A 22,815-nucleotide genomic window follows, 5' to 3' on the forward strand; every position below is an offset into this window, starting at 1 on the left:
GCCACCTGGGCACACTGCTGGCTCATATTCAGCCGGCTGTTGACCAACACCCACAGGTCCTTTCAAGGATATTTCCTCACAGGGAATGCTCCTGTTCTCCACCTTTTACCTGGGAGATTCTCCACCTGAGATTCACTACCTCAAAATATCTCTTACCACTATATTTAACTCATAGATCAGGTCAAACAGCAGCCTGAAATTTGTCGTGCTGTGGACATGGATATTATGCCCTCCTGCAGGTTTCTGCGGACTCTCTCCTGCCATTACCATACTATAACTTCACCCGTGGTGAAGTTACCTTCTAACAAAGCTAATGATAAAGAGTTATGGCTGGAGGCCTCAGGCAGCTGCTCAGACAGCTACAGAAATTCTCATTTCTGACATTTTCTGTTTTGCAGCTAATATAATGATGTAGCATTGTTTCACATACTTGATTAAGTTCCCAACTGGCAAAGTTACGGCACTTTAAACCTCAAAGAAACTGGGACTACACGTCTCAAGACACCACTAATGAGCTTTATGGAGTCCTTCATCTTATCCTGATCTGGGGGCCACCAGTTTGAGTTCAGCCCAATTCAGCAGTGAGAGAAGTATTCTGACACAGTGTACATTTGATCGCAAGATAATAAAGGCTTTTTCATACTTAGATTTTAAGCTCATATTTTCTTCTTTGTAAATTCATGTATCCTGTTCATTGCCATGTCATGCCTTGATCACAACCTTGTAACAGTTCTCATCAATGATTCCAAAACTTCAGTTACAGAACACGAACTGGCACAATCGTCACCAGATCAAAGTGGAAACATCAGGACAGTCAGTATGTATTTCATACCTCTTTGCTAACACAGGTCTTCATTAACCTAAAGGTCTAATCAAACCTAAAGGTCATCTTCTACTAACAGGAAATTCACATACAAGTTTAAATAAGGCTGTAGGATTTTTTTTTAAATTATCAAATTAATTTATTAGGTCATTTACCTCTGATGTAATACATGGAACTCCCCACAGCCACTCTACAACTTTCTAACTGTATTGCTGTTTAGCAGATAGGAGAAAGGAGGTGTCATTGGGTTAAAGCTACTAAGTTTTGTGGAGATAATGAGGCACAAAGGAGCAGAAGTAGTTAATGCACATTAGTTTAACTCCCTAGTACTGGTCCAGGTCTGTCTGACTGGGTAAGTAACAAATTCACACTGAGGACAAGGATGTTTACGCAGCTGGTTGGACAGCACAACCTTGTGGCCCACGTCCACTCTACAGAGCCACAGAGATTAAAGGGCCACTGGTGAGGTCTTCTGCTACCTACCCATTTATTTCATATTAAATTGCAGGACCCTTCAAATAATTACTTTTATAGCTGCACCTTTTCCTAGGACTATTAATTTTTTACTGGAGAGCATAGCTTGTAATCAAGGTAATCAATTTCAAGAAGAAAAAAAAATCTTGTTCTTACTGTGTCCAGTATTTTGAATGCTGTGTCTACATTGTATTGCACAGAAATACCTGCGTTATTTCATTATGCTAAAAACATCGGGTTTTTTCATCCCTTTTGCAAAGATTCTATATGATAGTTCTGAAGAAAGAAATATAAAAGCTGCAATTAATTAAATTGCAATATACTAAGGTGTGGTGTGCTGAGCTTGGCTGGCTGCCAGGTGCCCACCCTGCCGCTCTCTCACTCCCCCTCCTCAACAGGACAGAAGGAGAAAATATGACAAAAAGCTCATGGATCAACATAAGGACAGGGAGATCACACAGCAGTTACCGTCATGGGCAAAACAGACTCGACTTGGGGAAATTAATTTAATTTCTTGCCAATTAAACAGAGTAGGATAATGAGAAATAATAACAAATCTAAAAACACCTTCCCCCCACCCCTCCCTTCTTCCTGGCTCAACTTCATTCCAAACTCTTGTACCCATATGTCCTGACTTAAACCACAGTTTGTTATAATGCGTATTTATGTAGGTTCTGAATTGCCAAATTTAGTCAAGCTGTAGGACTACTTGTTTGAGCAGGTAACTTCTCCTTGCAATGAGCGTAAAAGAGGTATCCTCTGTATAGCAGTGACTGAAAAGCTCTCAGAGTGTATTTGTTTTCCTCTTGTGAAGAACAGCTTTGTTTATGACTCAGGGCTAAACTATTCAGGAAGTCAGAAAGCAGTACTTTGGAGCACGCGTTTGCAACACGCTAGTCCTAACCTGGTGGCCTAGCACACACGGGGCAAAGCTAGATGCTGAGGTGGGATAATCACACCCGTTTCTTGTCCTTCTTAAAACTGCAGGCTCTTAAGAATGAGGCTTTTAATCCATGACCTTGATTTTATTGGGTGTAATGACATAGTGACAAAGTGTAATATACCATCCTTGAGTATCCGAGGTATTGTGCTAAGACCCTCGGATGCTCAAAACATGAGACTATCACTGCAATATGGCTCTCCAAGTTGTGCCTTGTGGTTTCTAACTTCCAATATACTCGATTCAAGGGCTGAGAGGTCTGCCAGATGGTCTTGTTGCCCTCGGGATACATTGAACTCCTGAACCCTGACACAGTTTCAGAAACAATGTCCTTGTTGACCTTCACTTTCGCCACATAAAAAGTCAGATTAGCCTGAATGTTTTTGGTTTTAGCAGCATTTTAGATTTTACACACAGAAGAACTTTCCGATGCACAGAAAGAATGGTAATTCATAAATCCAGCACATACATACATGCTTTCAGCATGGAGGACTATGTATGAGCTGCTCTTAAAATATGCGTCATGCAACAAAATATTTGCAGCCCGTACAACATCAACACAATATGCATACACAAAATGTAATGTAACTTGCAGGTACGGTGTTGTACAACTGCTCAAGAGACTTTTGCATTCATTTCTTTTCAAATGAAATACAAATTTTATATTTACATACATTGACCTTATTGTGTTCATTATTTTGATGCAGCTATTTTTGAATTAAATTATGTACTAAGAGTTTTAAGTAGCACAAGCCCGAATTCTTAGCTTGAAGCAATGTACATGGATATAATGTAATAAGCCACATTACAAAGAGGAGAATGGAGTTGAGGAAGAAGAAAAGGGTCCCATCTGGCATGCCTTCCCGGAAGAAATTCACTTTACTGCTTTAATACATTACAAGTTTATTTGTTAAATGCATAAAACAGTGCAATATAAAATATATTTCTATGTCATGACAAAAACAAGCTTTATAGCATTATTATTACAGTGCAACAGAAGCATTTTGAATATGTGTTCACTCCATCAGTATATACTCATGTAAGGTGCTACGGCCCTAGCAAATTGATGTCCATGGACAAATCTTAGCTGTTAAAATGCTGCAGGTCAGAGTCTTAGCTCGTGGAAATCAGTTGATTGATACACACTCAGAATCTGAACCTATGTCTTTCTATTTATTTCCTATTAAATTATTATTATTTGGTTTGGTATTTTTGTTGTTGTTGTTGTTATTATTATTATTATTATTATTATTATTATTATTATTATTTTCTATGGTGGTAACAGTTACTTAGTAACTGTAGCAAAATGAGGCTTTCATTTTTCACACCAAAGTACCAATAAATCCTCTCCCAAAGAGCACACAACCTACAAGGCAGGACATAAGCTCACAAATAACAAATTCATTGGCATATTTGCAATTCCTAATAATAATCTTCATTATTGACAACACCCTCAAATACAGGCAGAAATGCAAACAGGAACAACTTTACTGATATGTAAATGCCAGACATAAGGAAAAAAAATGCAGCATGAGAAACCGTAAAAAAGAAATAATATAAAATGAAGTAACAGTTTTGCTCAGTGTGTATTGAAATGTACAAAGAGGTTTACAAAACAATGCAGCTAATTCACAAAAAAATACACCAAAGAGCAGATTCTGCAGAGCTGGACTAAATTGGCCATACCTGTATTCTGTACCAGTGTGGTTTATTCCATATCATTGAACTCAAAAATGTTAATGTTTGTGTGGTTTGCCTTCTAGGAGTACAAAACAGACTTGCTCACAGACTAGGAACATTATAAGCTAAGGGATGCCATAAATATTATCATCATGCTTGCTACTGTTCCCTTCAACATGAACACTCCCACTATATAAAGCACTACATGATATATACTCAAGAATGGCCCTGAAATTCAGCTGAACACAGCGAGAAACGGGAGAGTAAAATACAAGATGTAATGACAACAAAATAATAGTAATGGAAAGTATGAGATAATGTACAGGGGGTTATAAATCCATATCTTGAAATTCTTCTTTCATTCTCTTTTTCTAAATAAGGTGCTATATTAAAGTGGAGTAAGAGCTTAATCACTGGGGACAGAAACATGAAATTCTAGTAGTCCTCTGTTTGTAGATGCATCAGTTAATCATTACTCAACAAGTGGTTTTACTTTGCTAGAATTACAGTTCACAATTATCCTAAGCTTGATACTTGAGTTAACAGAAGCTGCAAATACTAATTACCTCTGAAAGTCTGGATTTCAACATTTAGGTTAGAAAATATTGTCTTCAATATTTCATCAGACAGATTGTGGCTTCAATTTTTCATCCAACAGGACTGAACATATTATTGTGCCTCTTTTCAGAGAAACAATGCAAGGCTTGCTTTTATGTCCATTGGAATATATGGAAGGCAACTGCCAAAGCCAACCAGTCTGGTAACTAAATAGAACTTTCTTAATTCAGCATTAATGAATATCACAGAGGGCAGATCTTAACAGATCCCGAGCATCTTACTTTTAGCCCTTGAACTCCAATTGCCAAATTGTCCCAGAAATTCCCCCTTTCCAGATCAGAACAATACTAATTTACAGGTTATATTTATTCATAGACAGATTATAGCGATTAATTTTAGACAAAATTTTTGGCAAGCTGAATCAGCTTTTTCTTCACTTCACAGTGAAGTAACTAGTTTACAGTGAACTCATTTTTTTCTAGTTTTCAGCATAATTGCTTTGATGACTGCAGGGTAATTGCTGTCTTAGACTTTTCTCTCACTATAGGATTTCATTTTCCAGATTATTCTTCCAGGAGATTATTTAAACACTAAAGATTTTTATAATCCTTTAGTTTAAAAAGTGCATTTAGTAAAGGACCTGTTATAACTAGCAATAAAATAGGTAACACAAAATATTTATACATATTACACAATGATATTTGCTTTCAATTGTCTCCATAGTTAGAGTAAATAAAGCAGAATTATTTAATACTGACAAAATTATTCAGATGTATTAACTACAAGTAAATATGAGTATTATAACTACTATTACAGTTACATCAGTGTTATGAAGAGGAACATTCTATTGTCACCATTTATTGAAACTATAAAACCTGGTCTTGTGACATCAGATGGTCTGTCTTCATATAAAGTCAATTTAATGCACTGGGCAAAAGTAAATTACTATGCAAAATTGGTAATTTGGGTGCAATTTCCCTCTTTGAGCTCTTAATGGTGAGCTATTGATGCTTATCTTCAAAATATAACCCTCATATATTTACACTTTGAAAGAGGAATGTACATTTTAACTTAATTTCAAGTACCCTTTTCCTCACTGCATCACTTGTTCCGATTTTTGATGCTAGAAATACAGCTATAACCGGCTTGAGCTTGGCTTAGACAGACAGTTGGACAGACGGTGGTGTTCCAGTTTTGTTGATTCTTTCTTCCACCTGAACCTTTCGTTTGTGTGCTTTCGCTGCAGAGTTTTCAAATCCCTGTCATTATGCCTGCCAGCCTGATTGCACCCCATGGGCAGAGCTAGCCCTCCCACAGGCAGCATTGCATCTCTGATTTACCAGCTGGGGCTGTGCTAGCATTGCTTTTAGCACAACAGGGGACAAGTAGACTAGAAGCAGCACTAGTTATAGAATGATTTGGTGGGCAATAGCATCCTCACTCATTACCATCATTTTGTTGCACGGGAAGATGAAATCCATGCTCTCCTAGCTAAACTGGTATACAGAGAGATATTCTAAGAAGCAGCTTATTAAAAGCTCGGAGTCACAAGATAACAGTTTTTGGTAACCCACAGGTTCTATGTGTAATTTAGTCTCTGTTGTAGCAAAGATCCAAGCTGAAAAGTAGGGCTCAGTGTTTCCAAAGTAAAGTTAAGTTAATACCTGCAGGTCTCATATTTTTGTACGTGAATCCAGGTAATTCAGATTCATCGTTGCTTCTCCACATCCTGATTCCTGGTTTTCTGAAGAGTCCTTTCCTTCCAATAATATTTCTTTCTTCCTTTTGTTTTCTCTTTTCTTAATGCGCAGCGTAAAGGTCAAAAGGCAGTGCACACACGATACAGTAGAGTTTCTGAAATACATTGCCGCATGTTCTCAGCCACTATTCAAATCCATTATCTTTGACAGCATGTTGTTACAAGATATTAATATGTAAAGTAATGGAAAACTTCATCTGTTTACCAAAAACTGAACGGGACTTGAAAACACTATTTACCATCAATTTCCTATCAAAATGCTTGTAGGACCCCATGCTTGTAGGACTTCCTTAACATCTAGGCTAGAGGTACAGCAATCATTTTGCATGACTGCTTTCAAATAGTCAGCAAGAAGTATGGCCTCACCCACAGTTTGACCAGAATAAAAATAAAGCTAAAATTAATTGTATTTTGAAGAACTAATACTAACATTTCTGTTATTTTTTTCCACAGTAATATGTGTAATGGTAACCATAAGGAGGTATCCAGTAGTTTGATGCTGAAGAGCTGAGGAAAATAAATTTGAGGAGGAGGAAAAATGAAAACTGTTAGTGAACTCATTTTGAAATATACAGAAGTAACTACTCTGCCTTTAAGTTTTTAAGAAAGGCAAGAGACAAGCTTGTTTTGAAATGCTGGAGGTCCTGTCTCGCAGTAACGTGTGCCAGTCTGTATTTAGTTTACTCCTGCTAGGCAACAAGTCCCAGGTTCTCCACTCCATCCTGTAGTCCCTGCTTTGGTTAATATTGATACTGGCTTTCAAAATCAGAGTCACCTTTAAAGCTCTGCTGTGGCAGCCCTTACATAAACAGTTCCACTGACTTTATGAAGTGCCATATCTAGCATCCACTGCTTGGCACGCTGGATAAGTAGGATGTATTTTTCATCATAGGCTTTAGTAAGTCTGCAAAGTGATCAAACGCCTGCATACCATTCTAAAATGTTTTGCTCTCAGGATGAACATCCTCTTTCTGAGGGCTGACTGAAAGGTTTTCCAGGTTGCATGTGCAGCTGTGCAGATGCCTTTAGATCTCAGAAGCTGAACTGCACTCAACCAGCAAACTGATGAACAAGGCTGTTTTATCCACATTATAAGGAAAACAAATGCGGGCACAGCTCCACTTGGTTCCTTCTTTTCATTTTTATCTTTTCAAAGTAAAGAGATAAAGGAAATAACGGAGCCAGGGCTGGGATGGCCAGGTCCAAGTACAAATAAATCAGTGCTCTTGTTTTAAGGGTTCTGAGCTGCACCAAGACTTAGAAATGCTTGATAAACAGAAACTGGAGACTGAGGATGAGGCTTGACTGAAAAAGAATAGGGAAAAGAAGAATCTGTAAGTGTTTTCCAGATATTCTGGACTGATACATGTTGATGCTGCTTCACTCCTTCAGTGGAATGGTACCAAACTAGAGCAGTACAGCACCTGGGCCTACTGTTCAGTTTAAACTTGGAAAAAGGAAGACTTGCTTTGCCCATTACTGAAAAACATGTTTTCTCTGGACTGAAGCACAGCACTTGTTAAACAGCTTACACTATTTAGCAACTGTTGTCAAAAAATAAAAAAATATTTCATCCAAATAAAATGAAAAAGGAGTTTTAGACAGCAAAGTGGAGTAATTCACAGTGGAAACTGGCAAGGGTCCCGCAGCTAAACCTTCTTTTAATGAAAAGTCCAGGGAGCCTTTCTGGCATGCTTGAACCCTGTTTCTAATAGGGCTCACCCCAAAAAGCATGGAATTCTTTCTAAACTTAAACATATACTCACCCATTATTCTTTCTTTCCAATTATTTCCTGGGGGCGGGGGGGGGGAGAAATAAAGCATACATTTTTGTATGTCTTGATTTAAACCACAGTTTGTTATAATGCGTATTTATGTAGGTTCTGAATTGCCAAATTTAGTCAAGCTGTAGGACTACTTGTTTGAGCAGGTAACTTCTCCTTGCAATGAGCGTAAAAGAGGTATCCTCTGTATAGCAGTGACTGAAAAGCTCTCAGAGTGTATTTGTTTTCCTCTTGTGAAGAACAGCTTTGTTTATGACTCAGGGCTGAACTATTCAGGAAGTCAGAAAGCAGTACTTTGGAGCACGCGTTTGCAACACGCTAGTCCTAACCTGGTGGCCTTGATTTTACTGGGACTAATGACAGAGTAACAAAGTGTAACGTACCATCCTTGAGTATCTGAGGTGGTGTGCTAAGACCTTTGGATGCTCAAAACATGAGACTATCACTGCAATATGGCTCTCCAAGTTGTGCCTGGTTGTTTCTAACTTCCAATATACTCGATTCAAAGGCTAAGAGGTCTGCCAGATGATCTTGTTGCTGTCGGGATACATTGAACTCCTGAACCCTGACACAGTTTCAGAAACAAACAATATCCTTTTGAGCTTCACTTTCACCAAATAAAAATTCAGATAAGCCCGAACGTTTTTAGTCTTAGCAGCATATTAGATTTTACACACTCAGAAGAATTTTCTGCTGCGTAAAAAGTGAAAGAACGGTAATTCATAAATCCTGCACATAGATACATGCTTTCAGCATGGAGGCCCATGTATGAGCTTGCTCTAAAAATATAATTCAGACCTTCTAAATATGTAAGTCTTTTTCTCCAGAAGGATTTAGAAGCTACAGCTCTGCGCAAAACTTTGAAATAAAGCAGTCTGAAACAGCAACATCAGCACCTTTATTCAACTGATCAGACTGAGTTAATACTTCTTTCTAAGACATTTATCAGGCTACAGTGTAAGCCAAAGGCAAAGCTTTGTCCTGAACCTAATGGTGCATTGGGTTCGTGGGGCCAAGTCATATCAATTCTGTAGTCCCTGGAAGGCAGTGATGGGGCTAGCACCATAGTTAGCTGGTTTTATTTTTTCCAGTCAAACAAAACGGCTTGGTTTGGTGGCCTGGGAGTGGACTTCAGTGCAGGCTTGAAAGCACACCTTGGGATTCGTAATAAGTTACTATCCTTGCTTTGTCTCTGCATCTTTATGTTATGCCATATTAGGTTTATCTTCCTTTTCTGTTAAAAAATAGGTGTTACTACATTTATTGCACATTATGAAAAGGCAGTTTTTAAAAACAAACAGAAAGTTTATATGAATACAAATCAGCAACAGGAAAAGCCAAATCCTCCATCAGTAACTTCAGATCATGCCTTCTATCTTTTGACATGAAAACAAGAGGAGGAATCTCTCCTTCCTCTTCTTAATATAACATTTCTAAGTTCCTCTATTCATCACATGACACTGGAGCCACTTACCAAAACTTAGTTGTTTTGAAAGATGTGTCAAGACTGAAGAAAGATGACACAGCAGCATCTTGGGACAAAAGAACTGTGAAATTCAAATGCAAAATCCTGTAACTGATTGAAGGTTACATTCGGTCCCCATATGCCCACATATGGCTCTTATTAGCATCAATAAGAGCTGTGGATATACATCCAAGGATGGATTTTGGTCCTCAGATGTGACTTAGTAAAATCTTGTGTGTTGAATATAAAGAAAGTCTGTACTTACAAACTAAAATTATCAGCAACAAAGTGGCAGACAATCCTCCCAGAAAATATCTGAGAATATAACAATACCCATAAAGGTTAGAAAAAACCAAGGGATGCATATTGGGTTAATAGAGGTGAAGCCTGGGTGAGAGGAGGAGAGAAGGTTCTTGCAGATGAACCCTCTGAACTCTGGTAGGTGAACTGTAATTTGAAACTTTAAATTACTTAAGCTATTGGGGATAATCTCCTAGAAAGAAAGACCTCAGCGCTCCCAGACGGAGAGAAACACCCATATTGGTCACTTAGGAAGACATGGATCCATTCTGATTCTTCTCAGCCTTTCAAAACCCCTGTCCAAGCACACTTGACAAAGCAGTTTTCATATCTGCATACATATTTCTTATTTTTGTGCATATCTGTATAGCTCAGATATTTGCCTGCATCGACTATCATGTGAAAATATATTTTCACAGTAAGATATATCTAACTTTGAAAATGTGAGCCTTAATTTACGTTTTATTCACCAGTTGAAATGGACTAAGCATTAATATCAGAAACAACAAATAAAAGAAATAAAAATTACCTTGTACATACTGAAATGATTAAACATGTGATCAGTGCAACCGTCTGAGAAAGGACATTTCGCACCGTCCTGGATTCTAAAACAAAAAAAAGGAAAGTAATTTTTATGAGTTTTCAGGAAAGTAAATATATGACAGGAGGTGTTTGCAAAGACTACCTTCAGCCGGTGAGGCCAGTCTCTTCCGTTTCTTTTTAAGAGAATTCGCCTAGAGTGATTCAAAGTGGAAACCTAATTTTCATGCTCTGGGTGTCTCTCAGGAGTTTTTTTCCCCCACAAGCATAGAGACACTGTGCCCTCCATGCTCTCAGAAAACAAGCCTTTCTGAATAATTGCCCGTTTCAGTTTTTGTTCCCATGCCCTTTCCTCCATTTTCCTCTTCACTGCACTTTTTTCTTTTTCCATTTATCACTGAACATAGGACAGGAAAAGATCTGAGCAGAGAGGAGTAAACAAGTAAATACCAATTTTAAGATTTTTTTATTTTTAATCGGTCATTTAAAATGTATGCTTCAGGAAATAAATTCTGTTCTGCAAGGGGCCATAAGAATATTTTTAATAGGAGTATTTTCAGTTCACTCTAAAAATGAGGCGTATCAGAATAGGAATGTAACATACCTGCATTGCTCATAGTCTCTTCATTTGCATTTATCATTAATGGAGAGCAGGATTTTGAAGCACAAAATGGTTTCTCAGGCTGAAGAAAATCATCATCTTTGGTGAGAGAGGCTCTGTTAGATGCTGGAGTTTGCCTTTGTGGCACATGGCTATTACATTCAGAAGAAAAGTCTGAATCACCTACAAAAAGTGTCTATGTAACTGAGATTGCACAAAAGAAGATCTTTGAGACTTTGTGTTAATGAATTTTGTGTGTGTGTGAAAATTAATTACTTAATCACAGGGAGGTTACCAAATTGTTAGGGGTAGGGAACTGGCAGGTTCAATGTATGCAGGAGAAAATATGCGGAGTAGAGACAAAACTGCATAGAGCGTAACACAATGACGTTGTTAAAACAGCCAGGTGAAAGCAGATGGTGCCAGATATTAAAGACACCAGCATAAACATCACTGGTGATGACTTTGGATTCAAATTAAGTCTAAAAATGCCTTTTTGGCACAAAGGTCTTTGTGGACTTGTGCTCTGTTTTAATGCCAGGAGCTCAGTTCACCACTTACAATTCTGTTGTTCATCTATCCTTTACCTGCACATCGTGGCAGACAACCCCTGCAAAACCTATAGAAAGAGATACCCAAGTCCTACTAAATATAGACTGTAATGTTGTAGCTTGATTACTTGGTATCTGGTCAGGGCTCTGACTGGCTTCTACAGGCCAAGGATCATCTGCATGGGAGGAATCCGTATTGCTGAGGATGGTGCTGCTAAGCCATGAACCGGAGGCACCGAGATTGAACAAGCTGGCAAGAGAGCGGCGGATTTTCTTCCTTCGCCTGAATACCCTAGAAAGAAAAGACACGTCGTCAAGGAATAGAGTTAATTATTCTTGTTGAGCAGGGACAGAGCTCTAAGGCTTGCAGGACTGACATGAAAGAACCAGGTTCTGGGTACTGTTCCTAGCTCTGTTCTTGACCCTGGGTATGTCACCAGGAATGACTGCTGCACACTGCAATAATGTCAGGGGATGTATTAGCAGCATGGCAATATATCATGCATTGTGATACTGAATACTGTGATACTGAATATTGTGATACCAAATGATACTACAGTTATTGGGCTCTGACACTGCTCTGAGTGGTCTCATGCTACCCATGAGTTTCACCCTACCGTATCCCATTTGGTGCAGCCTGAATCCACTGTACTTCAACTTTTTTGAACTACATTTTATATACCTTCCTAAACTGATGTTCTTCTGAAATCAAGGGAGATTTTTTCCCTGAGTAAGAATTCCAGGACAGGACCTTTTTATTTTTATACATATATGAGTGAGAGAGAGAGAGATATATATATACACTTTTTTCTTATTCCTTATCATGGTAGCACCCCATTGGCAAATGAGCTGTAGCTCTCCTTTTTCTTTATTGGACCCAGCTCCAATTACAGCAACAACTGTATACTGAAGAGTTTTTGGGTAGTAAGATTAGGCATGACTGAAAATCAAGTTATTTCAGTCACTGCGCTCTCTCAACTAAATAAATAGAGATGTTCCCATTAAGAAGCAATGCTGATCTTATGCCAAGCAAAATGTAGACAGCCACACAGATACCTCCAGCTAAGTCCAGAGATTTGGAGGAAACTGCCAACATTGAGTAAAATCTGCATATAGTTCACTTACCGAACTAAATTCTCTTTATATGTAACACTCGTCTGGGATAGTGCCAGTGTTATGTTGCCCTCTTCATCAGACAGAAAACTGTCTTCTGTCAAAACGTAATAACCATTAGAAAGCAGTCGAGGGCTGCGGCGACATGGGGAAGGGAAGCCTGTCAGAGGATTTGTGGAACGACACTCATAGGCAGGGTCATCATCCAAAAAGGCACAAGCATAACTGAAAAGGAGAAACGAAACCCTCTAATTTAGTGAACGTCTAGACAGTACAAACCCATGATTTAATAATAATGAATTTACATTACCAGCTGATGGGCGCTGGTAATGACATAGATTTAAAATGTGTGGATATAATGATATTACTTCTGGACCTAGGGGGTTTCAGCCAGCTAGGGTGTGCCTCCATCACACTTTCCAGAGCTTCAGATTACAGGAGGGCTTCATGCCAGGTGAAGCATTTCATGAATGCATGGAGCCAGCTTGAATTGAGAAGTGCATGGTGTATTTCCGTGGCAGTGTTCTTGGCCAAGGAGTCCTGCCAGATCTAGACCTACTTGGAGCCGTCAGAGGTAGTCCAGTATTTTGCTTCTCTGAGTTACTCTGCATGGTGCAAGCCTGAGTGCCTCTGAACCAGGCAGGATTTATTTTCTTTTTATAACCTAGCCGTACATAATGAAGATTTAATGATACATGACTTTTAATTCTCACAAATCCTAGAGTACCATGCAGCTAGAACAACATGGGATAAAGTCTACACATGGTGATAACTTCATCCAGAACGGAAATACAATTGACTTTGAGATGAAATATAGCACAGAAAAATATACTATGTGGTATTTAAAATAGAAGTGAGTAGTGACAGAGGTGAAAGAATCTAAATGTAGATCCTTTACTTAGCTCCACTAAAATTGGATTTACGGTGAGTCCTTTCTCCTCAACACCTTTGAGTTCCAAATGGCCATGCAGTGACATCCGTGGAAAGAAGGGAAGCCACTGGACTGGTTCAGTGGCTGACATGCATTTCAGTAGCAGGTTTAACTATCCCATATGGCATGTCACAGAGGGATACCATAATTTCAGTGGAGGGGAAAGCAAGTGGAACAGAGATACTCCAAAACCTTCTAATTGCAAAGACAGCGCTTCCAATTTCCATAGCAGCACTTCTGAACTTCCATTTAAAGCAGTAATTAAATTAATATCAACACTACAATTCTAAGTGGCCCAAGAGGGATTTTACAGAATCTCCGACAAAACTAAAATAAAATTAAACAAGTATAATTTTCCTCAATACCTTGGAAAAATACGTTGTGAGAGGCTGCGTCTATGTTCTCCATTAAACGCTGTTGAACCTGCAAAGGCCAAATAAGAAGGAGTCGTTATCATATCCACTGACAGCTCCAACAGTTGACAGGTCTTCACTGACAGGTACCTTATGCATATCAAAAAGATCATAAAAGAAGCTAAAAAAGAAACGGATATTAAGGGAGACATTAAAGGAGATAAAACAGATGAAAGAATGGAGGAAAGACATAGTGTTTATAGGAAACTCATCTCAACCAGGACAATACAGAATCAGAGGCAACCATCATCAGATACTTGTACTCTTTTGTCCTTTTCTCTCAAGGCTTACAACCTTGAGAGAGGTAATTATGGATATAAATGCAATAGCTGCAGTAATTTTAATGGTGTTTTCCCAGAAATCTGCTTCGAGCCAAAAATAGTACATGTACTGGCAATAGATATAGAGTAGAATGGAAAGGCCACCACTGCCATTACAATACTTTTTTCAGATGAAAATTGCAGGCATGGCACAGCAAGCATAGGGATAGCGACAGTGACAAAGATTTGACAATTTGTGGCACGAGACTAGGGAAATAGGATTTGTCTGGATTACCGTGGCTCAAGCCTGCAAAGTGCTGTCAGATGTTCAGCATCTGACAGAATCAATCTTATGAAATATGAGCAACGGTTATCCACAGGGAGAATTTATATCTGTTACTACATGGAATGATAAAAGATACGATCTTTCCCTATAAGACCTTACCTCTCCTATATCTTCAGAGCATCATGCTTATAACACTGTTGGTAAATGCCTATCTAAAAAGATTTTTTGTTTTTTAATGTTCAATTATGAGCTGAAGCAAAGACAAGACGTGAAGGTCACTTTGGTGATCTTGTTTATCCTCATTTGGAGCTCAGTTGTCAGTCACAGCCTGGATGTGAAGGCTGACTGAGCCTTGGGACCAGGCAGGGTCACCAAAGAAGGGAAGTAAAACTTTCTAGGGTATTTTTTTACAAATCAGTCCTATTACCCTACTCCCATACATACTGTTTCCCCTACACTTTGGAAGAAAAACATTTCACTTTACCACAAGAAAATTATGCTCTAACCCTGGCAAAAATAACTTGAGGAGGAGACAACTGGAAGAAACTTGGTGGAGGTACAAAGAGATCAAGTAGCATCGGTCAGAATGTCACACAGCAACTTGTACAAAAAGTGGGAGTGGTGGTGTATTTCACAGGCTGACAAGTTGTAGCCTGCTTTTTTCATATACAATTAGCTCCTGAAATAATTGCTCTTATTTTAGGCAAAACAGTGATTTTTATTTGTGCAAAAATATTATACTCAAAACAAAGAAATTCATCCAAACTCTAAAAGAAAATACAGGAAGAACGCAACAGGTGGTTTGTAGATCTGGATATAAACTAAAACCAGCAAAATCCCAAATCTTATCAGTCAAACAAGATCCCCTCCACAACAGATTTTTTTTAATTAAAAGCTCTGATGAACTTGCACAAATTTACTTGCTCCTGGTGTTGATGCAACATGTGATATTCCATACATCTTGAAAAGGATTGTTTCATACACCCTGGGATAACAGGTAATATAGATTATCTGTAAAAGAGTTTAAAAGGAAACAGAAGTATCTTTTATTTTGTCTTGTTTGAAAATTAGGATGTGTAAGATAGTATCATCTATATATCACATTATTACAGAATCACAGAATCACAGAATCGTATAGGTTGGAAAAGACCTTTAAGATCATCGAGTCCAACCGTACGATGGACTCGATAATATATTAGTTATAATATATTCTCGCTTCGGCAAAAGTAATTGATTCTAGGGCAAATTTGTTTGAAAAGGGATATAGAAGTATACCTCAGCATCAGTTATACCTACTACAACTTTTTAATAATCTGAGAGTGAAACTTTCCAGCAAGTGAAACCCGCAACACAATTGTATTGCATGTGACTTTTTCAGTTATGATAATATAAAGTAGCAACGACTAAAAAAGAATAACTTTTAAGAATAGTAGCTTACATATGGGTAGTGCTTTCATTAGAAAGTGTTGACACATACTGATCAAAGTGGCAGAACAAACCGCAGTCCTTCCGTTACTAATTTGAATTGTCTCGTAAATTTGCAAGGTATGTCTCTGCAGGATGCTTGTCTATCTGCCATCCTCTGCAGAAGTAAAATTTAAGGGAAAATAGAGTATATACATATATTTATAAAAGAAAGTGAGAGATAGACATATGCAAATATATTAGCGGGGAGGCGACGACTTTCTCTCTTTTGAAGGACAGTTAATAAGCAGTTGTAATTTGCTTTCAAACTGGTTTAAGTAATGATAATACCAAGCTTCTGTAAAAAGCCATAGAACAGGCAGTCCAATGGATTTTTTTGCTACCCTTGATCATGAAAAGTTTTGTCTCATGAGTTAATAAAGAGGATTCCTGAAAATCATAATTCAATCAATGCTGGAGAAAGCATGGAAACATCATGTTGTAGACAATGCTGCACAGTGTTCTGCTTTCATTTAATATTCAGTCCCATTTCTGGGCTATTAATAGCGTGAGAAGCTATAGTAACAATATAAGCAAGCCAAAACAAAGCATCTCAACCACCACTGTACAAAGAAGCAGTAGTATTATATCTGTAATCCACAAAATGAACATCAATACAGAACCTTTAAACTATGACATCAGCGAAGGCCAACAGCTTTAAGAAATCTCACTAAAAGTGAACCTGAGGTGAACGTGGCGGTATTTTATATCAAGAATTCAAACAAAAGTTTAAGGTAACAACCTCCCTTGAATTTCAAAACACCCAAAAGCCCATGTCATAATATAAACAAAAAGTCACTGTCCAAACCAGTCAGTTTTAATTACCTTTCCCTCCTAAAATCAAATTAATCTTTAAGCCAATGATGCCCTTAATTGGTAGGCAGCAATCCCCTGTCCATGTTTATGTTCTAAATATTTACATTACTATGTACTAAAATATAGTGCTAACTATTAAAACAGCTGAAGCCCCGGCAACCGGTTCTATTCTATCGTACCTACCAAACACAAGTGTCTACAAAGACAGTTTTATTTGTTCACACATATCAGTCATTTTTGAAGAGCAGTCTAGTCTTTTCTCCCTGCAGGTAATGATAACAACATTCACAAAACCACAAAACATCCTGAAGAGCAGTACAGAAATGAATCCAAAGCTTAGTTATTCCTCAGCTGACAAATGTATTAAGAGATAAAGACGTGTAAAATCTTCCAAACCTGGAAAATCCATTTCGCTAGTACTACATGTATGCAAAAAAGTTTCTCATCATCAACACGAGAGCCTCTGAGACGTGAAGTGGAGGGTGCTCCTTCTGCAGCTTCCTGGAAGAGATCAGCCCTGGGTCTCGGACAGGCAGGTCTATGAAGTCCCCTGTTTCCTTTTGAAAACAGCCCGTGCAATCGGCGGCACCGAGGCAGAATGAGGTCATGCTTCCTGTAAAGTAGCCTCACATCAGAAGCATTCATTTTGCAGAGCAAACTGAAGAGTAAGATTAGCCCAGTGAACACTCGCAGGCTGTTGCGAAAGAGAAGATCCACTATAAATAACCTTTTACTCCAATCACGATATGGAGAACACAGGCAGAACCTTTTCTCATCAAGAAAAGTGACACAGATTTTTGTTTCAGCTTTACTTTTCTACCTCACTCAGAAAACTTTAGAGTGATATATCTAAATCACTCCATTTGTTGAAATACTTGTGAGCCTGACAAGCTTTGATGTAGGAAAATGATCCAGCTACCAAAAAATCCGTGTATAGTAACAAGACATTTTGCAAAAGCACTATTATACAGAAGATACATTTGGTGAGAGTTCAGAGTTGTTTAAGTTTCACGGTCAAAAACATTATTGCAAATATATATCATGCAATGTTAAGATAAATTCCTTTGAAAGGAGAAAGGAATAAAGCTATTTGTAAACATATTCATTGTTCCACTCTATATGTTTCATACTATGTAAGGTATCAATTCATCATATCTTAAAGTGTACAAAAATAAAGTCAAAACCACGTAAAGAGAAATGGAGCCTGAATAAGATGTCCTGGCAATCAAAATGATTTGGCTTTATAAGTATTACACACAAAAGTAATATAAATCAGCTGCTTGACACTGAAGAATTATACAGCCTTAGGGAGCAAAACTTCATCTCCAGACAAACAGATAAAATATGCTAGTAGGTATCTCTCCTGATGTCTGTATGTATCACTGACAAAAAGAAAGCATAAATCTAGTAAAATATGATTGATTTGAGTAAGTGATAAATTTTTTTTCCTGGAAAAGGAAAAATACTTCCACTGATAACAAAGGAATGTAAAATTCTCACCTCAGAAAAGGAAACAAAAGTAGGAATTAGGCAATTAGGATGTTACAAAACAGCTTCTGTTTGAGAGCTAAACTAAAATGAACATTTTAAGGCCCTTTTGCTCAAACATGAAAACACAGGGCCACGTTCGTTCTTCACATCACTTCTTTTAATTTAATGGAATTATGCCAATGAGGAAATTTAGTCCAAAACTATTTCTATGGATGCATGGGCTTCATCGCAGTAGGATTTCCCAGGCCACCCTGTCTCTCTACAGGCAATGGACATAAATTCCCAATGGTCTTTAAAACTAAGTCACCTACTGAAGAATTTCTAGACATACCTTGATTTACAGCACAGGTTACTTCTTGGGAGTACTTTCGGTTTCTTTTCATATTCTTCTCAACAGGAAGCAGTTAATTCTGAGCTTGGGCTGCTTTTTTGAAGGACATCGGCCTTTCATGTTTGTCTAAATAGTTAAAATATATCGTGTCTATGTCATATTTAGACTTACAGGTGTTTTCTTTTTTAATCGCTACCATTCATATCTGCAACTCACTGTTCCACAAGCTTTTGATGCATAAATTTTGTGCATTAGTGAATATTTCATAGGTAGGTGCTAGCCTATAGTTTATATACACACAAAAAAGTTTATATACAACTTTTTTTGTTACCCGTTGCTCCTCAAACTGCCTACCCCACCCCAAGCCCCACCTCAACCGTCAGATTTCAAATTCTAGAAAGGAATACACCAACAAGCTTGCTGTGCAGTAGTTTTATGCCTGTTGCATACATTACAAGTTCAACCCACAAAAGGAAGGAAATGAGAAATTACAATACTAAATACCACATATCTTTCTACTCTTCTCCCAGGCTTACTCTACTTCCGACAACACTACCAAGAAAGGAGAAAGCATATTGCCAGTGGAAAACATATTGTGCTGGGTCTGGCAGTCCAAGAGATGTGAGGCTGGGGCAGCTCCATTGTCGCAGGTCCCACCAGCATCAAGTCTGACCATGTATACCTGGTAGGCACACGCACACAAAGCACATGTATACATCATATATATATGTGCATACACAGCTGGCAACACAGATAACAAAGACAGACATACAGAGCACTCACACAGACAGCTCCAATGGCCTCATCCTTCTCACCTCTCTGGCTGAACAGGATGGGGGTCCACTAGTGAGAATATATAGATATAGACACATCTGTACAAGCTGGATCCCTCCAGCAGCTGGGCTCAGACACTCTGTCTGCCCAGTAGCTGCCCCTGGATCCCAGTCTCCCCAGTTGCTGGCACCTGGACATATGAGCCCTCAGGGCCACAGCTCTGCTCCAGTTGCTGGTACAGACCATCACACACACATAGAGCTGGCTGGGACTCCCCTGGTCCTCAGCAGCCCACTCCCTATAGGGGAGCATCACCCGTAGAGACACCCCTGGCCATAACGTGTCCCATGCCCCCAGGCAGCAATACCCCTCAGTCCCAAAGGTGCTCTAGTGTTGACTCATCTGGGTGGTTTCATGTCTGGACACTGGGGCTGAGGCTCCTCTGGGACAGCCCTGGGAGGGACCCAGACAGGGTGTCCCTTCCTCTGAGTCCTTATTTCAGGTTCCCACCTGCCATTGTGCCCCTGTGCCCCTCTGGGCTGGTGCAGAAGGGCCTTTGATGGGCTGATGGCTCCCGGGACGGGGCTGGCAGCAGCTGGGGCAGGGTATTATTTGAGCTCCCCCTCCTGCTGTTGTCTCTCCGTGCTCCTTTGTGGGTGTGCAGATGAGCTTTTAGCATATATTACACCATAAGTCTGCCATCTCAGCAACCCACTGAAACTCAATGCAGTGCACTATTATGCTAAACACACAATTTTTAGAAAGGGTATTTTGCCTGGTAGAGTGAATTGAGTGGCCACGGTGGAGGGAGTAGGGTGCTTATTGATCGAATGCAATTGAGAGTAATTTGTCGCTTCTGTAACTCTCTTTGAACCTCCTGGAAAGCTCACAGCCTTTAGCTTTTCCATCGGCTTCAGTGACCATCAAATCAGGCCATTTGTCCCATATTACAGCTCTTTGCTGTAATATATATGCTGTTCATATATATATAATATATATAATATATATAATATATATAATTTTATATATATATTATATATATAAATATATATATAATATATATAAATATATATATAATATAAATATATATAATATAAATATAAATTAATATATATAAATATATATATTATATATATTATATATATGTTCATATATCTGTTCATATATATAATATATAATGCTGTTCATATAGTACTCAACAAGTAAAACATATTCTGAGGTATCTGAAAATTAATTGAAACATTCAAAAAACTAGCAGGGGAAGAGCTGGTCATGAGAACCTCAGAGCAGCCACACTGGGTCAAACTGAAGGTCTATGAAACTCCCTGCCTCCAGGCTTGCTGCAGGGAAAAATACGACTCATTTTAATTCACCTTTGTGAATGACAACATTTTAAGCTAAGTGCATTCCTTTATGCAGCAGAACCACTTAGCAATGTTTGAGGTACCCTGGTAATTAAAAAAAAATTCTCACAAATCCAGACATTTTATTTTGATTTTAAGAGAAGGCTGATCCTGCATAAAGTCAGCATTTCATTGCAGTTTACAGAACTGACACATCATATACAATTTAAATACCCTTATCAGGTCAGCTGTATGAACAAAGATTAATTTGCTTTAAAAGAGGAGCAAATTCATTTTTAATGTTATCAGATGGAAATCCCACTCGACCCTATCAGAGACTTTCTTAGTTTCAGGCTTGATTTTTTATTTTTTCCCAAATCCATTATTTTAGCTTAATTGCTCCTGCAATACAGGCAACAAAGGACATTTCTGTTTTGCATGGTGGAGTACAATGCATAGACCTGTAAAAGAATTAGCTCTGAGCTTGCTGATACATCCACCCTGTTCAGATCTCAACAAGAGCTTATCTGCAAAAATGCTATGTCAGCTACCTCTGTATTATACTACACACAGAGTCCAGATGATAGACAAAAAGTGTTTAGAAGGGATCTAAATCAAGCAAACCTGCGATGCACAATGATACTTCTCTGTGCAAAGCCATAACCAGTCTGTGTTGCATCTCCTTGCTCTTTGATTATATGGTATCAGAAGGAAATCTGGTTGGTATATAACTTGATGTAGACATGGGAATATGCTTGAGAGGAATTCTGTACAATGTCACTTCAAGATATAATGTTGTCCCAAAAATCGGGGTTCGTTTAGCCAGTGTGCAAAATGCCAATATACACACAGAGCAGAGGGATTTTATTGTGTATTTGCGCGGATATGGGTGTCTGCCTCAAGACAGCACGCCAAACTTTCAAGTTAAGTTATTTATACACAAAGCATTAACATATTCAACTTCCTAATACATATGCAGTATTCTTCTAATAAATGATTGGTTAAAAACCTCGTCACCCAGCATGTAAATTCATATGCATGCTTAGTTGTTCTTCTTCTACTTGGTCATTTGAGTCAGTGGTATAATTGGGGTAGGTGGTCCGTGAGTGGGTGGTCGTGATCTCCCCCTGCTGGAATTACCTTTCCCCTAGTTTCTTACCTTTTTGGCAGATCTAAGCAGTTCTTCATGGTTTACTAACTAGACTAGTCATACGCCAGTTAAACTTCTGCTTTCGACAGCCACATCCTGCTTATTAGACAAAGGTACATTGCCTAAGTTCCTATGGAGATAGGGTGGGACTCTACAATGGATTTCTATAGCAGCATCAACATTATGTGAATTGTATACTTACATTTGGTTATTACAACAATAAGAGCAGTGGAAAAGCATACCTGGGGAAAACAAGAGAAGTGCTTCCATTAGAATCTGCAAGTCCCCCACCTTGCATCCAAAAATACTGCTCCTTTAAAAACTATTTTATCAGAGAAAGAAAACAAAAGGAAGAGGCTAATACTCACATCCATCAGTCAAGGCAGAATTTAGTCGAGGTCCCTAATAGACCTCGGGTGGGTCCTCATTAGAGTTCTTTGTAAACTCCCTCACAAGAAGACCTGACTTACTGAACAAGAAGGTGGGAACACTAAGAAAAGCAACAAACACAACTATACTAAAAACTGGCTGACTTAATTTTATGAAGGATTACAAAAGTTTGTGAATGAGCCCTCTACAGTGTCTGCAGCGACTAGAAGCAGCCAGGAGAGAGCCAGCTGTTGGCCAATGGTGCTCTAGCAGCATCTTATTTGTAGAGAATAGAAACTTTAATGCACCTCCCACCGGTCTGAATGAAGAATGAGTGGGAACGGGGCTTGGGCTGGCAGGGGAAGCACTGGGTGAATGGCGTGTGTTCATGGTGCCTGGACTAGCAGGTCATCAAGCTCCCAGCACAAATCTACATGCAGCATCTCAGGACACCCAGACTGAGAGGGAAAGGACGGGGACTACACCAGGTAAGACAGTAAAGGGATATTGATCACTCTCAGCTCTAAAGGGTACAAAAAGGCACGTCCAAACCCAGCACAAGGGGCCCAACCTAGGAAGACCCCATAAGATGTGGTGAA

The 22,815-nt window shown here is 38.7% G+C and overlaps 1 protein-coding gene across 1 annotated transcript; it reads right to left on the reverse strand.

Moving 5' to 3' along the window:
* Positions 1-3,464: 3,464 nt before the first annotated feature.
* Positions 3,465-17,313, reverse strand: TMEM71 (transmembrane protein 71). The gene is made up of 12 exons (XM_075495285.1): positions 17,155-17,313; positions 15,399-15,489; positions 13,885-13,942; positions 12,775-12,813; positions 12,601-12,685; positions 11,622-11,767; positions 10,928-11,107; positions 10,313-10,388; positions 9,749-9,798; positions 9,493-9,565; positions 8,402-8,583; positions 3,465-6,741 (listed from the first exon to the last, which is right to left on the reverse strand). Exons 2-11 carry the CDS (start codon positions 15,456-15,458, stop codon positions 8,445-8,447), a joined length of 906 nt encoding a protein of 301 aa, XP_075351400.1. The 5' UTR covers positions 15,459-15,489; positions 17,155-17,313; the 3' UTR covers positions 3,465-6,741; positions 8,402-8,444.
* Between the last annotated feature and the right edge of the window lie 5,502 nt (positions 17,314-22,815).

Source organism: Mycteria americana, chromosome 2 (genome assembly GCF_035582795.1).
Source record: "Mycteria americana isolate JAX WOST 10 ecotype Jacksonville Zoo and Gardens chromosome 2, USCA_MyAme_1.0, whole genome shotgun sequence".
Lineage (NCBI taxonomy): Eukaryota > Metazoa > Chordata > Aves > Ciconiiformes > Ciconiidae > Mycteria > Mycteria americana.